The sequence below is a fragment of the Aphis gossypii genome, chromosome 2 (assembly GCF_020184175.1).
Source record: "Aphis gossypii isolate Hap1 chromosome 2, ASM2018417v2, whole genome shotgun sequence".
Lineage (NCBI taxonomy): Eukaryota > Metazoa > Arthropoda > Insecta > Hemiptera > Aphididae > Aphis > Aphis gossypii.
Genome location: NC_065531.1, coordinates 25,698,019 through 25,712,606, shown reverse-complemented (window position 1 = coordinate 25,712,606; position 14,588 = coordinate 25,698,019). Strand labels below are relative to the sequence as shown.

At 27.7% G+C, this 14,588-nt stretch overlaps 2 protein-coding genes and 2 non-coding genes across 5 annotated transcripts; 2 read left to right on the top strand and 2 right to left on the bottom strand.

The window, feature by feature from the left end:
• Positions 1-5,244: 5,244 nt before the first annotated feature.
• Positions 5,245-5,316, top strand: Trnap-cgg (transfer RNA proline (anticodon CGG)). The gene has a single exon. It is a non-coding gene; the product is annotated as a tRNA-Pro (tRNA).
• Positions 5,317-8,356: 3,040 nt separating this feature from the next.
• Positions 8,357-8,428, bottom strand: Trnap-cgg (transfer RNA proline (anticodon CGG)). The gene has a single exon. It is a non-coding gene; the product is annotated as a tRNA-Pro (tRNA).
• An 81-nt stretch (positions 8,429-8,509) lies between these two features.
• LOC114128690 (N-acetylglucosaminyl-phosphatidylinositol de-N-acetylase) lies at positions 8,510-10,134 on the top strand. 2 transcript variants are annotated; one of them, XM_027993267.2, is made up of 5 exons: positions 8,510-9,078; positions 9,154-9,247; positions 9,319-9,515; positions 9,561-9,703; positions 9,768-10,134. In XM_027993267.2, exons 1-5 carry the CDS (start codon positions 8,808-8,810, stop codon positions 9,873-9,875), a joined length of 813 nt encoding a protein of 270 aa, XP_027849068.1. In that variant the 5' UTR covers positions 8,510-8,807; the 3' UTR covers positions 9,876-10,134. The 2 variants fall into 2 exon arrangements, with proteins under 2 accessions (XP_027849068.1, XP_027849069.1); XM_027993268.2 differs by having other exon boundaries at positions 8,513-9,078; positions 9,576-9,703.
• Positions 10,135-11,669: 1,535 nt separating this feature from the next.
• LOC114128656 (protein NipSnap) lies at positions 11,670-13,149 on the bottom strand. Its single transcript, XM_027993224.2, has 5 exons — positions 12,931-13,149; positions 12,620-12,826; positions 12,352-12,517; positions 12,008-12,275; positions 11,670-11,948 (listed from the first exon to the last, which is right to left on the bottom strand). The coding sequence occupies exons 1-5, from the start codon at positions 12,999-13,001 to the stop codon at positions 11,800-11,802; spliced, it is 861 nt and encodes a 286-aa protein (XP_027849025.1). The 5' UTR covers positions 13,002-13,149; the 3' UTR covers positions 11,670-11,799.
• Positions 13,150-14,588: the final 1,439 nt, after the last annotated feature.

Below are 14,588 nucleotides of genomic sequence, written 5' to 3'. Positions count from 1 at the left end.
AGTGATACCCCCCCCCCTCATCCGTGGTATAATTAATATGTTTTATCAGGATAAAGATGCATCATAAGCATGATTTATCTTAAATCAATACCTATATGATATATGTCATATGTGAAAATTTTAAATATACGTAAAGTAATCAATTTTGTGTGTATAATTTTAAATAACACCCCCCTCCCTCCCTTAGAGATTTCTAGCTACGCGCTAATAATATATACCTATTACCTATATATTCTTTACTCTATGAATAATGAATATATATCAGATAAAAGTATAACACTACATTCAAACATTTTATACCGTTAATTGTACATTGTCGTTAATATTAATTAAATATGCTTATGAGTTATGACCAGAAATATTATTAGGTACATATTATATAACAAAAATATATGATAATATTATTTTAAATCCAACGACCCGGCAGGGTCGCGCTAAGTATAAAAAAAAAACGCCTTAAAATGAACGCATCGGCAATCACAACGCGCGACAACTGCCGGGTATAATTACAGGAAGTATCTGAAATCACGAAAAAAAATAGTTGACAATGCATACCTAATTTCTTGTACAATAATTTAGTTTGACAATGCACCAATCTTATTGGAAATGTTCCGTAGAAGTGCATGCTGCACTTTTTAATCCGATCTGAACATTATAAATGGAGTTATAGCCAAATGTATTATGAATTTTTATGGCAAAAAAAGAAAATGTTATTCGATAATATTCCCTGCGGCCCGCATGAAGTTCCCCACCCACTGAGGAGCTCACACACACACTTACCGTACGCGTGTGCTTTGTCACAGCGCTTGCGGTGGCGGTGTTTTCAGGAAAAAAATAATTAAAAACTTAAATGTTTGATATATACTAATACATATATGACATTATAATATTTAATAATAATGATTACAACAACAACAATAATAATAATAATAATAATAACATAAAAAAAATTAGTGATATCCCAACAAAAACACTCACGCCAAACTCCGTGTAAAAAAACGCTCAGTATAAAAAAAATCCACCTCAAAAAGTTGTGATATCATTTTATAGCTATGTATTTAAACTATATAGGAATAGATATATTATTATAATTTATGTTAAAATTCATTGCTTATAAATTGAACTTAGCTGGTGACTTTAAAATTATAACACTTAATTAGTATCACTCATTTTCAAAGATAACATGTATACTCAATACGAAATGAATTCTCATGAGTTTTAAATAATGTCACCAGCTAAGTTCAATTTATAAGCAATGAATTTTAACATAAATTATAATAATATATCTATTCCTATATAGTTTAAATACATAGCTATAAAATGATATCACAACTTTTTGAGGTGGATTTTTTTTATACTGAGCGTTTTTTTACACGGAGTTTGGCGTGAGTGTTTTTGTTGGGATATATATAACATATTAAATAATGAAACATTTATTTATTAAAGGGGAGATTTATCTCCCTCATCCCCGTAAATACACCACTGGCGGAATTCACTGTATTTTAAGAAAGATACAGCTACAGCATAGTGACACACATTAGATATTATAATCTATGCGTAGTTGCTCTTGTTATACATGAGTATATGACTCCTAAAAACATTATGGACTTTCAAATGTGTTTTTATGTGACCCCAGAAATGTGAATTTAATACAATATTAAATTAATTATTATGTTTCACAATTATCAATGTAATATTTAATATAATAAATAAAGATTACTTTTTTATGATAATTATGTACCTACCTACCTAATTTAATATAATATATTATAATTTTCTATATGATTGATGAGTAAAGATCGGATTCAATTGATATTAAAACTTTTTTTGCATTTAAGATAAATCAAATCTGACATGATTTGTATTAATTGCAGTCTTTCTATTTAATTTTATGATGCAATTTTCTATATTTTACGTTATTAAATGTACAAATCAATATTTCTTAACTAATTTTATAATATAAAAATAATAAAATTATTGTGGAATTTCATTATTATTATTATTTGATCTAAAAAGTATAAAAGGTGTAATAAAAGTATAGATATACGTGTCGATATGGACTTAATGATATCGATAATAATAGTTTATTACCCGTTACGATTATAGTTTTTAAAATAGTCTACATATTTGAATTGTTTTAAATATGCGCCAATAACCAGTTTGGATGTTGAAAGATCATTTTCTTTGTATAAATATATCTTAAGTAACCGACGATATAATTTTAAGGAACACAATTTAGAAATGTACTTAATTATAAATTTTAATTCAGAAAAATAATATATTTTAATTATTAAATACTTTCAAAAACTTTTTTATTTTATAATTTGTAAGTGTCTATCATGTTTGTAAGAATATAAATAGTAATTATGCATTCATACATTTTGTAATATTTTAAGAATACATTTTATAATGCAATTTGTACTTTTTTTGAAGCAAATAGATGATTTTATTATGCAATTAGTTTTATTTTCATTGCAATTTTGACATATCTTTAGTGCAACTAAATCCGGTCTTTAGTGATGACTAAGATTGAGGTATTCTAGTTTTTTCATGTTTCTTTTGAAAGATCATAGAAAAATTCTACTGATCAACAATTGTGTTTCATAACACTAGGAGATCAAATTTTAAATTTTATTTTGCATACTTTAGCATGTTTTGTCATTATTGCATATAAATGCATACCTTTGAGTATATTAGAAAAATTAAAAACATATTTGGCAATTTTCGAAATAAGATCTTAATTAATTATCTTAGACAAAAAATAACAAAATGGTAAATTTTCCATTTAAAAATAATATTTTCATTGTAGATTAGATAATAATTTACTATCTGACCCATGACTGATAAACCAATAAAACCGAAATGCTGATAGAAAGTGATAAGTAAACTTTAGTTGTCCCGTGTCGGTCAGTTTTGGCGCGTTATAATATCATTGCTATACCTCGTTATATCATTGCGCGCACTGCATGAAATATTTTCATCGCGTAGTAATTTCGTTTATTTCAAAATTTTTAGTAATATTTTTTTTTTTAATTTTTAAATATCCCAAAGGAAAAATCAACATTGGCTTTTCGTTTAAAAAGTTGTGTGTCGAAATTTAGTGATTCTCTGTATAAATATTATAAGAAAACAAAATAATAAAATAAAATATTTTTTTTGAGCATATTTTTTCATTTTTAGTGCATACAAATTTTTAGATTTTTAAGCACTAGAAGTCCTCAAACTTAGTGATGAGTGAAACCTTTTTAGGTATGTGGATATCAACTATATATTATTAATTTGTTCAACCATTTAAATGTTACTGGTGACTAATGCGTTAATTAATATCAGATTTTTTTAGACGAGCTAAAATCGAAATAAAAATATATATATCATATTGGTGGTATTTCTTAATCTTAAAACCTGGAAAATGGTTATGCTTTTTTTATGGTCAAGACGAGATCACGAACTGTTTAGTTGAGGCATTCTCAACCATACAGTCAGTGGCGTACTCACGGTGGGCCCCCGGCCCCCGGTTCATTGCCATATTTTTTTAGATTCTGAACGAATAGTGATGAATGTATTGATTTTACGATAATGTGTGTGTGTTTTTTTGTGTCTGTGTATAGCATAACTTGTAGAAATAATGCTTCAATTTCAAACTTATTCGGGGGTGGTTTCTGATGGCAAAGTGAATATCCTTGGTGCATAGAGGTCCTAAGTAAAATATCAAGAAAAACAAAAAAAAAGTGATGAAAACGGGAATTTTTACGCAAAACCAGTTTTCGACCTAATCGATTTTTTTATATGGTTGTAACTCAAAAACTAATCATTGTAAATACTTGAAAAGTTCACCAAATCTTTATATTAGTGTTATCTATATACAGTAAAATTTTCAAAATATTTGACTTTTTTTTTATGTAATTATAGAGTATAGACAACTGAAATTTTCGATTTTTCTGAGAATTTTTTTTGAAGTGTCGATAAAAAAATTTGAGTGTCTAAAGAAACTTGAAAATTTTATACGAGGTTCCTTATGACTAGGGTTCGGATTTGAAGGCAATATAATTAATAATAAAAAAATTTTAAATGTACAAAGAGGCATTTAATTTATGTATAAAAGCAATACAAAAATATACCACAAAATTAAATATAAGTACTAACTAGTAAATATTAAAATTAAAATAATTCAACGAATGCAGATTGACGAAAAATCTTGAATCTACGCATTATGAACATATCTTTAATCTTTACATAGGTAGTACGGTTTAGGCCATACCAAATACTCGATAAGACGAAAATGGATAGAGTTTTCAGCGATATCGATAAATATTGCAAAGAATAAAGTCCATTTGTACCGATAATACGTAAGCTATGTATAAAATTATTAAATCTACTGAAAATTAAACACAAAAAATGCATTTACAAGTACAAAAGGCATTTAAAAGAATTAAAGACAAAAACAAAATAGATACATCCATCGTCTTAAAAATTAAAAGAAACAGATTTTTGTATAAAAATTATTTTTCCATTATAATTATTAAAATAAAGGCTTTTGCCTTCAAATCCACAAACCCTTGCTACTTATGACTATTTATTATTGTAGTTCCAAAACATCAAAAATCGTTAGTCACAATTATTTTATAAGCGTTTATAGTTCATATTTTTATAAAATACAAATACCTATATGTCAAAAACGCGAAAATTAGCAAGTCATTTTGTAGTTGAAAAATCATAAAAAATGTTGTATACGAAAGGTTAAGTATTAAGGTTAAAAAATTCAACACTCAGTTTTCCATAAGTTTTCCTTCAAATAGCTATAGTGAAAACTCTAAACATCATTATAGGAAAAATTTTATAAACGTTTGAATTTAAAATTTTAAGGAAATCGCGTAACTATAACGATTTTAAATATTTGTTATTATTCAAAAAGTATAATTCGTTGACACTTGAAAATTTCACCAGTTATTTAGATTGACATTTTCTTTACATTATTTAATTTTCAAAATATTTCGCTTATTTTAATGCTATTTATAATTGTTATAATTAATATTTAATTACACTAATTATTATGATTACGGGGGGTATGCAGAGCCTCCCCCTCACTTTCGTATTTTAGTAAATTTTCAGAGCTCCCCCCATTGAAAATTCCTGAGAACGCCACTGCGATGTGGCGGTCACTGTTACGTTTGATGAGAAAATGGACTCATGCTACTCTGTTCTTGTCTAACCTAAAAGAGAAAGTTTCAACAACTACAATAACACGGCCTGTTGGTCTAGGGGTATGATTTTCGCTTCGGGTGCGAGAGGTCCCGGGTTCAAATCCCGGACAGGCCCGTAAAACTTTTTGCGAATTTTTCATTTTTTTTATTTTTACTTTATTTTTCCAAAACTCTTTCAACAGTTCGCAGATAGTATTCAATTCTTGTTATGATTTTATGTCACACGTCTGGCGAATCTTTAAAGGCTAAGCAGTTGTCGATTAGCATTTGCTATATTAATTTAATTTGTATTATTGTTAGAGCTCTCTTGCCGTTTATTGCCCCCACCCTGGCTATGCCACTGCACATACCTACAATGTGTATAATATTGTCTAATGTCTTGTTTTCGTTACACTGAAGTACTGGATGCGATCAGTCATTATTTTAAAAAGAATTCTTCAGTAACATATTTTTATTTTTATTTTATCTTTAAAATAGGTCTCCTCATCTCTCATCACTGAACATGTTCGTGTGGGCAGTGAGCTCCCATTTAAAATTTAAATAGGTAAGTAGTTAGAAAATAACATAAATTTTAAATAAGTTAATATTATTGTTTCATTGACAATTAATAAATTTATTTTTAATGTTTATGACTATAGATAAAACCAATAAATGGGTAATTATTAAAACTATGTATAAATAAAGATAATAATGCAGTGGTCGCCACTTATTGGGTTCACTTTGAAATCAGACCATTTGAGTTCATTAATCGAATGAGTCAAGGAGGCGAACAAAACCGTATCTGAGGAGAGGTCCTAGGAATCTGGACCACCTCCCCGAAATCTCTTCAATATTTTGCAAATTTTTAAAATAATTATTTTTAATACCAACACAAATATTTTGAGTCATAAATGATTTAAACTCCAATTAAATTCACTATTAATTGTATTCACATTATCACTGTTTTATAACTCATAATAATATATTAAAATATTTTTATAGTGCCTAATAATAATAATAGACTGTTTGTTACTGATGGACAACGATCGCTATCGATGCCGGTCGGCGACGATTAACAACAATATTAAATTAATTGTGTAAGTCATAAATATTATTATGACATACCGTCGTCTGTAAGACTTGTGACAAACGCCTAGAATCGTTTTTCTAAATTCATCATGATGGATAATAAACGAAAAAACAAAAATGTTACAGTACGTCATGTTCAATTATTTTTCTAAACTTCCAAAGGTACGTTATATTATTTCAAAATAATATGTTTTGTATATTACTATATTGTTGATTTAACTAGCGAAACGTTAATTCATAAAACTATCAAAACTTAAATTTAATAAAATTACAATATACAAGTTTTGGACATCTGACTCCGCCAAGAAAAAATTTTGGATATGGCTTTTTAGGCGAATGATTAAAATAATAAAAAAAAATACTTATTTACTTAAAAATTATTTATTGATATTTCAGCTATTATATGTAATTGTAATATAATGTATTATAATAAAATAATGTATGGGTATTTAATAGAAAACTTTTGCTTAATTGAAAATAAAGTAGACAGTGGCAAAATATTTTACCTAATAACCTAGGTACCTAATTAATTCTTTGATTAAAAATTAAAATCAATTTCGTAATAATTTCCTATTTCTTATTTGCTCAATCCCTCTGCGTAGAAATGTTTTTACTATTTTTAACATCTATTTTGTTGATGGTGGTTTCTCATCAGTCATCGGGTTCCTTTTCGCTATTATCGTCATTCATCATTCATCACCCATATTCTTTTTTTGCCGTTTACTGAATTTCACCACAGATGTATTCCTCGGTTATGACTTCAGTAGTTCAGGCTTCTTCATCAATGTTGAATGTTGATCCATTAAATATTTAAATACCGTTACCGTTCTATTATATTCCATAACAATAACCGTAGAAACATGAAATTTTCACCAATTAGTTTTTTTTTAACATTTTATTTGCAATCCATACAATACAATTAGTACAATAAGTAATTTTGGTACAAGATTGTTAACAAGAGGTAGAGTTTGAGGGCAGGCACTTAGCAGTCCTCCCCGACCAGTTACTTTTTACTTTTTAGGTACGGTAGATACTTATAGGTATTACCTATTATTTATTTATTTTTTTTATTTGAGTAAATCTCTAGGGCACTTTTGAGCCTTGTACCTACATTACCGGAAAGTGAGAACCAAATAGTTACATGATCATTTTCTGTACATAATACAATTTATGAAAATATTTTATTTCAATTTAAACTATTCATGAATAATTAGCAATTTTCGATTTTTGATCATGGATAAAATATTCGCTTTGGTATTTTATACCATATAATATATTTTATCTTTGTATTTCCTAATGCCAATCAACGATAAGACTAATAATTAAAGGTAATCTACACGATCATAAGCGAGCGGTGTCGTGGTGAGAGTTTATTTTCAGCATAAAAATAATTTAGATGGTTTAGATTCGTTTGTAGTGTATATAGAACAGAATAGTCTGAACAGTAGATTAGTTTATTAATTTAGTTAACAGTTTTTTTTTCATTCTTAAAATGTATAGGTTTTTTTACACATTTTTTTATTTATTAATAAATAAAACGCATACACAATATTTCATTTTTAATAAATTAAAATAAAATAGACTATTTCTTTTTTTTATATAAAATGTAGGTAGGCAGTAATGCAATATATTATACTGTAATTTTTACTATAGTAGGCCACGTTCATTGGTTGACCGAATACTTGAAAATAACTCGTAAAACAGTATGTATAGAAGAAATATTATTATTTATGTTCTTATAATATCAGTATATCACTTTATAAATGTCGCTTTTATTATATATATTGTTTTGAAATTATATTTACAAGTAGTTAGTTGCGTTGAGAAATTTGAGTTTTGAATTTTCGTTTAAGTTAGAAACTAATATTCTAATGGTTGGTTAAGTGGTATCTAACAAAATATTTTTAATAACTAAAATGTAAAAATTATAAAAACTACAGTGTGTCGTCAATTAATTTAGCTCACAAAACGTCAGTCTGATTTAAATAACACAAGACCATGGTTATCTACCTAACTTAGGGGGATTAAAACATACTTTCCACTTCGTTTTTCAACGGGGTGAACGCAATAAAAGCTAAAAAATTTAAGGGCCTGTCCGGGATTTGAACCCGGGACCTCTCGCACCCGAAGCGAGAATCATACCCCTAGACCAACAGGCCGTACAACTCCGTTTTTATAAATCGTATTTATTTAACGTAAACTGACAGAAATGTCAATGATAAGATAATAATATTATTGATGGCGTTAGCGTACTAGATTACTGATTATAGTATTGTAGACCACTAAACTCGTAGATGCTTAGATTTTTAGAATTTTAGAACGTCACTCTCTGAATATTTGATATTTTCAATTTTGCTTTTGCTAATCTGCTCATTGTCAATTGTCATTATTGATCAACGAACATGGGACTTTGAAATTATTTGTACATACCTATTCCCCCTTGCTTTAAAGTCGGCATAGTATTTAATAATTATAGTAAACAGTATTAAGTATTATTGAACATCAACATATCGATCCTATTAACCGTCTAAGAATACAATGTTGTACAAAATATTTCATCAAAACATTTTCGAAGTCATAGACCTGAGTTCGGCTATGTTCATGACAGCATCGGTTCTCGTCGTTGGATACGTCTGGACGTGTATGCGAGCGTCTCGCAGGCAGAAGATGCTCGAGTTAGAGAACACACCGCACAGGGTGTTATTGATCACAGCACATCCCGATGATGAATGTATGTTTTTTGGTCCAGTCATACAGAAGCTGTCAAAAATGAAAGATGTACACCTTTTCTTGATGTGTCTGTCCGTTGGTAATAACTAATAAGGCGGTGGTGGCGATAAAACCTAATATCAGTTCTCAATAGATTGTCAATAATACATTTCAGGTGACTATGAAGGTAAGGGATCACAGCGCAAAGCTGAACTGTACGATAGCTGCAAGATATTGGGCATTGAAGAGGGAAATATACTGTTGTGCAAGTAAATTATTACTGGTGTTATTGGTACTAACCATCCTCAGATATTTTTGTTATTGAAGTGATTGATTTCAGGAATACTTTGCTTCCGGACAACCCACGAGTGGACTGGGACACAATTTTACTGTCTGATAAGATTGCTGAGCATGTAGAACAATTAGAAATCGATACTGTTTTGACATTTGACAGTTATGGTGTTAGTGGTCATCGAAATCATATATCAATATACTTAGCATTATTCCATTTGGTTTACAACAAATTACTTCCAAGTTGTAAGAATAATATAATTTAATAATTAATAGTAAACCATTAATTAGATGTTTACAATTTAGACTGCCATTTATATTCACTGGATTCAGTCAACACTTTACGGAAATATGTCAAATGTATTGATGTGTTATTCAATAACACCTCAGACTTTAAATGTACTATTTCAACAACAGAACAAAATTGTGTTACAGTAAGTAGTAATTATTTTTTATTTACAACTGTATGTTTTTTATTTTTTCATGTTTGTGTTTCAGAAAGCAATGCAAGCACATGATTCTCAGTACATTTGGTTCAGAAAACTATATATGAAATTTTCTAGATATACTAGAGTAAACACCTTTACTACCATTTCTGCTGATTAACTTTTGACTTATAAGTTATAACCATAGAATAATATTAGGTAGTTTTTATTTATTTATGCATTTAAGTAGTTCATGACTGTGATAATTTAATTACTATAACAGTTTTATTATTTCTCTTTATTGGCAATTATTGTTGTTTATTTATTTTTTTGTACAGTTTTTATCTTCCAAATAATTATTTAATTGTTGTAATTTTGTAATTAAAAATTAAAATTCCAAAATGTAATACTGAAATAAATTATGATTTTGTTTTAACCAATTTTGATCATATTTAATTAGCTTACAATTTGTAAAGTCGGCTAATCTAAAAAAATTAAATACAAATATCCAAAAACCAAGGCAACTTAATATCTTATGTTTATCAAATTTTATACCAATGAAGTAAAAAAAAATAAAAATTTGAATTTTGATATTGATTTCAAATGTTGAAAATTTAAGTCATAACGTAAAAAAATGAACTATTTATGTATGATACTAATTATGTGTAATATATTTATTATTATTGTTGAATTTGAATTTTATAGTCTAAATCAATGACTATGATCTATTTAATATTTATAATTAAGATGATAATAGTATTCCATTTGTTTTTTCTGACCTACTGAACTGGTTCGGTTGAAAGAAAAATTGATATTTTGCATTAGGTCAGAGATAAAACAAAATTGAGCACTCACATCTATACATTATACAAAATTAAATATGGTTTATAAGTACTGTTATTCATAATAAATATGCATCAATGGTATTGCCAATATGCAGACATGCAGTTACCACACAATTCCATTTAACTTCTATAAACATAAATAATTGGAATACAATTATTAAGAATAATCTTTAACTATTGTGTACTAGATGGATTTTTCCTTATTTTCTATATTATTGTGAATATCATAGTTGTTTTTATTGAATATTTAAAAATAAAAATAAATTAAATAAATATAATAACATGATTATTTATGTACATTTTTATGTATTATATTATATACCAATAAAAATTAATCATTGTTAATTAGCTAAATTGTATAGTAGTATCCTAATATTTCATGTACTATGTAGTATAATATTATACTGCTAAATTTATTTTATAAGCTAAAACCTCTTAGATAAAAACAGAAAAAAATATGTAACTCAGCTTTTGTAGGCGAATATGCAATGAGTCTGAAATATTGTCATATAGTGTAAAATATCAATATAATATTTAAACATTATAATTATGGAAATAAAGGTATTAGTATTAATAGTATTAAACTCCTAATTAGTAGCCAAAGTAACAACAGGACTGCGGACTAAGATATTTTAGTGTGTGGACAGGACATATTTTTAATGATATGTGGTCTACTGGCAAATTTCAAAACTGCCTTGAACAAAAAAGTTCAAAAGAGACAATTCTGAGCATGATCCTGAAGGCTAACTAAAGCTAGTTAAATATAGTATAAATTATACACTAAAATAAATAGGTTATGATGATTGAGAACTTACATACATTTTTTGGTTGTATCCTCAGGTGAAATTAGCTTTTTTTATTCAAAAGAATTAAGCTGTTACTTATAAGTTATAACTGTATTATTGTTCAATTGTATTCTATAGGTAATTAATAAAAACCAAAATAATTGTATGCTTTAAAATAATGAATTATTTAGTTTTGAACTTGATCATTACGATACAATATTTATATTTTATCATTTTATTGTTATTAAGTCATTGAAGAAACTATTAGGTTAATGTATTCAATGAATATGTTGTTTTGATATTATAATAAGAGAACAATGTCTAAAATAGATAAAAGAAGAAAAATATAATAAATAAAAATTATTTTATTGGAATTAAAATTATGATCCAATAACATGAATAGAAAAGAAATATAGTAAGGACATCAAAATAAAATATTTTCAGAATAACATATTAAAAAAAAAAAAAAAACACATTACTGAGTAGGGGAAAATGGTGTAGGATGTAATATTTTAGATTGCATTTCTTTAATTAGTGGAACTGTGTATGCAACACATTCATCCCACCCAGGGGACATCCAAGCAGCTTCTCTAGTTTGTGTACGCACTTCTAAATTTTTATAACCTAAAAGAAATTTAAGAATGTATTTTATTTCATCAATTATTTATAACAAAAATACTAACACCAAAAATGATGAACATTGTAGAGACGACCAACTTGAGAGAAGAAACCGGCAAATGGTTCATCGTTTGAACGCCGGTGATTGATTGCTCGTGCCCAATTATTACCCCACTCAATCATTGTACCTGGTTTCAAACTATAACTACGAATCTCATATATGTTGGAACCAGATTTTAATTCAATAGAAGGCCAAAAGCTGAAAGCTAACAAGTACTGTAGATGCCTTGAACGCAAAAATTGACCACATTGATTGCGTAATTTTGCATATTCCTTAAATAATTAATATTACCATGAATATATTCGAAAAAAAATTAATCAAAATTAAATTTCAAAAGAAAAAATTTACTTGATTTTGTAATAGAATATTATTGGTTTTATCAATTTCTGCATAACCACCTTGATGTTTCCATAAATGTACATATTGGTCTAGATCACCTACACGTACAGACCAAGAGCCAATCAATTCATACTTTAAGTTGGGTATTTTTTGACACAATTTGACCACCTGTTCACTAGAATAATAATAAAAAAAGACATAATTATTGTTAGATAAGCATAATACATAAAAATAAAAAAAAAACAGTTTTATAATGGACATTTAAATTATGCCTTACTAGTTTTTCATATAATTATCAGTCGAATCGGGACGTACATTGTGAGTTTGTAATTCATATATTACTTCTTTGTCAGATAACATGCGAGAATGTTGTTCTTTAGTTGGTTCTATTCGTCGAACCAGTAACTTTTTCAGCCATCCCTCATTATTATTATTTTCCAATTCTTTGTTGTCTTTAAGAGAGGCCGTGTTAAAAGACAAACATCTGGGAAAACAAAAAAATTAAATAATTAAATATTAATGCACCACGAATAATTTATGAACAATTACTAGGTGCTATCATTGTGCCTAAAGATAATGTCGACTTACCTAAATTGCAATGGTACAGTGATCTGTTTTGTACACGAAAGCGTACACTGTTTCAATATGGAATTAAACATTTCGATTTTTGGGTACGGTCGCTTAAAAACTAGATTAATAGCTATTTGAAAAATAATAGAGATATCTACACTACAACTGTCAATTCGTCATGTCCGCCGGCACGTCCAACTCTTCCTGAATCCCGGAACAGTAAGCAGTATGCATGACGTCGTGTATATTATCACCGTGCCGTCTTCTTGCGATAACAAAGTTCATGGACTAACAACCATTATTTGTTATCTTTCCATTGTGCCGATTTACGATACTTCTCAACGAGACGTGGTGTAGTAACTTACTGATGTAAATATGTAATAGGCCATGGTACTTAATTATTCATAATAGTCTAGAACAATAATATGATAAATAATAATAAGTATAGTATATAGGCGATGATTGGGGATGCGTGGGGGTGCTTAGCCCTCTCAAAAAAATTTTTGAACATTTTTCAAGGTATAAAATACTTATTTTACAATAATTGCCAAAATCTTGGAACCTAACAAAATTTCAATAAAATAATTTTTGTTTATACAATAATAACTTATATTTAAATGCAAAGTGTTGAATATATAACATAGACAATTATTAATGTATGAAAATATTGTAAGATAATTTTTTTGAAATATTATTATTAGCATTATTATTATAAGGAACTATAAAGTAAATGAAATTAACTAAATAACTATAATTAAAAAATTGGTTGGCGATCTTCAAGGGGGTAACAACCTTTAAGTTGAGAAACGTTGCTCTAGAACTTAAAATTCTTATAATAAATAAAAATAATTCGGACCTATAGTCTAAACGTATAATGTACATATAAAGCCGCATACAGAAGGGAAACTACCTATATAAGGTAAGGTTTAAAACCGGGAATAGTTTATATGTAGGTACCTAGGTATACAATAATTTTAGTTACCTATAAACTTATTTACTTAAACTTTTAAACTTATTAAAATGTTACATTAGAAAAATTATAACTAAATAATTTTAGCATGGTATACATTTTACTTCCATCTGCGAATCGCGATAATGTGTTTGACATTAAACATAAACATAAACGTGACTTCTGTATACAGACATTTTGTTATACATAAACATGGTATAGGTAAGGACCTACTACCTACATTTGAATTTGTTTGAGTCACGAACATAATCACAAAAACCAATGATGTACCTATGGAGTATGGTGATGTTTATTAAAAAGATTTTAAAAGATTTATTATTAAATATTATTGTCAGTTATCACAAACAAAAGTATAAGAACGGTGTTTGTTCGCAACGACGAAAATAATAGTAAGTTTCTTACACAATTTAACTGTACAGACCTTATATATAGAATTGAAATTACTTTTAATGAGTTTTAGCTTTTTAATTTTGTATTATTAATTACACAAGTGATGAGTTTTCAAATAACTTGTCTTCTCTGTATTCGTCGTCCCAATGATAATGTCTTGTTGTCTTGTATACAGCTGTACCGGAAAAGCTGGAAATAAACTGATGCAATTCCATGCGAATTGCGATCGTTTGTGTGCATGAGTTGTGTTTACCTCTAATGTGTCCTTAATGAAAATATATCCAATGGATTCGCATAAAGTTTGGGGATATTATAC

Coding starts and splice junctions, on each gene's coding strand:
- LOC114128656 (XM_027993224.2), bottom strand. CDS start 13,001: ATGTTTAATTCCATATTGAAACAGTGTACGCTTTCGTGTACAAAACAG. Junction 12,518..12,619: donor GATAATTATATGAAAAACTA/GTAAGGCATAAT, acceptor TTATTATTCTAG/TGAACAGGTGGTCAAATTGT. Junction 11,949..12,007: donor CAATGTTCATCATTTTTGGT/GTTAGTATTTTT, acceptor AATTTCTTTTAG/GTTATAAAAATTTAGAAGTG.
- LOC114128690 (XM_027993267.2), top strand. CDS start 8,808: ATGTTGTACAAAATATTTCATCAAAACATTTTCGAAGTCATAGACCTG. Junction 9,248..9,318: donor GGAAATATACTGTTGTGCAA/GTAAATTATTAC, acceptor GATTGATTTCAG/GAATACTTTGCTTCCGGACA. Junction 9,516..9,560: donor CAACAAATTACTTCCAAGTT/GTAAGAATAATA, acceptor ACCATTAATTAG/ATGTTTACAATTTAGACTGC.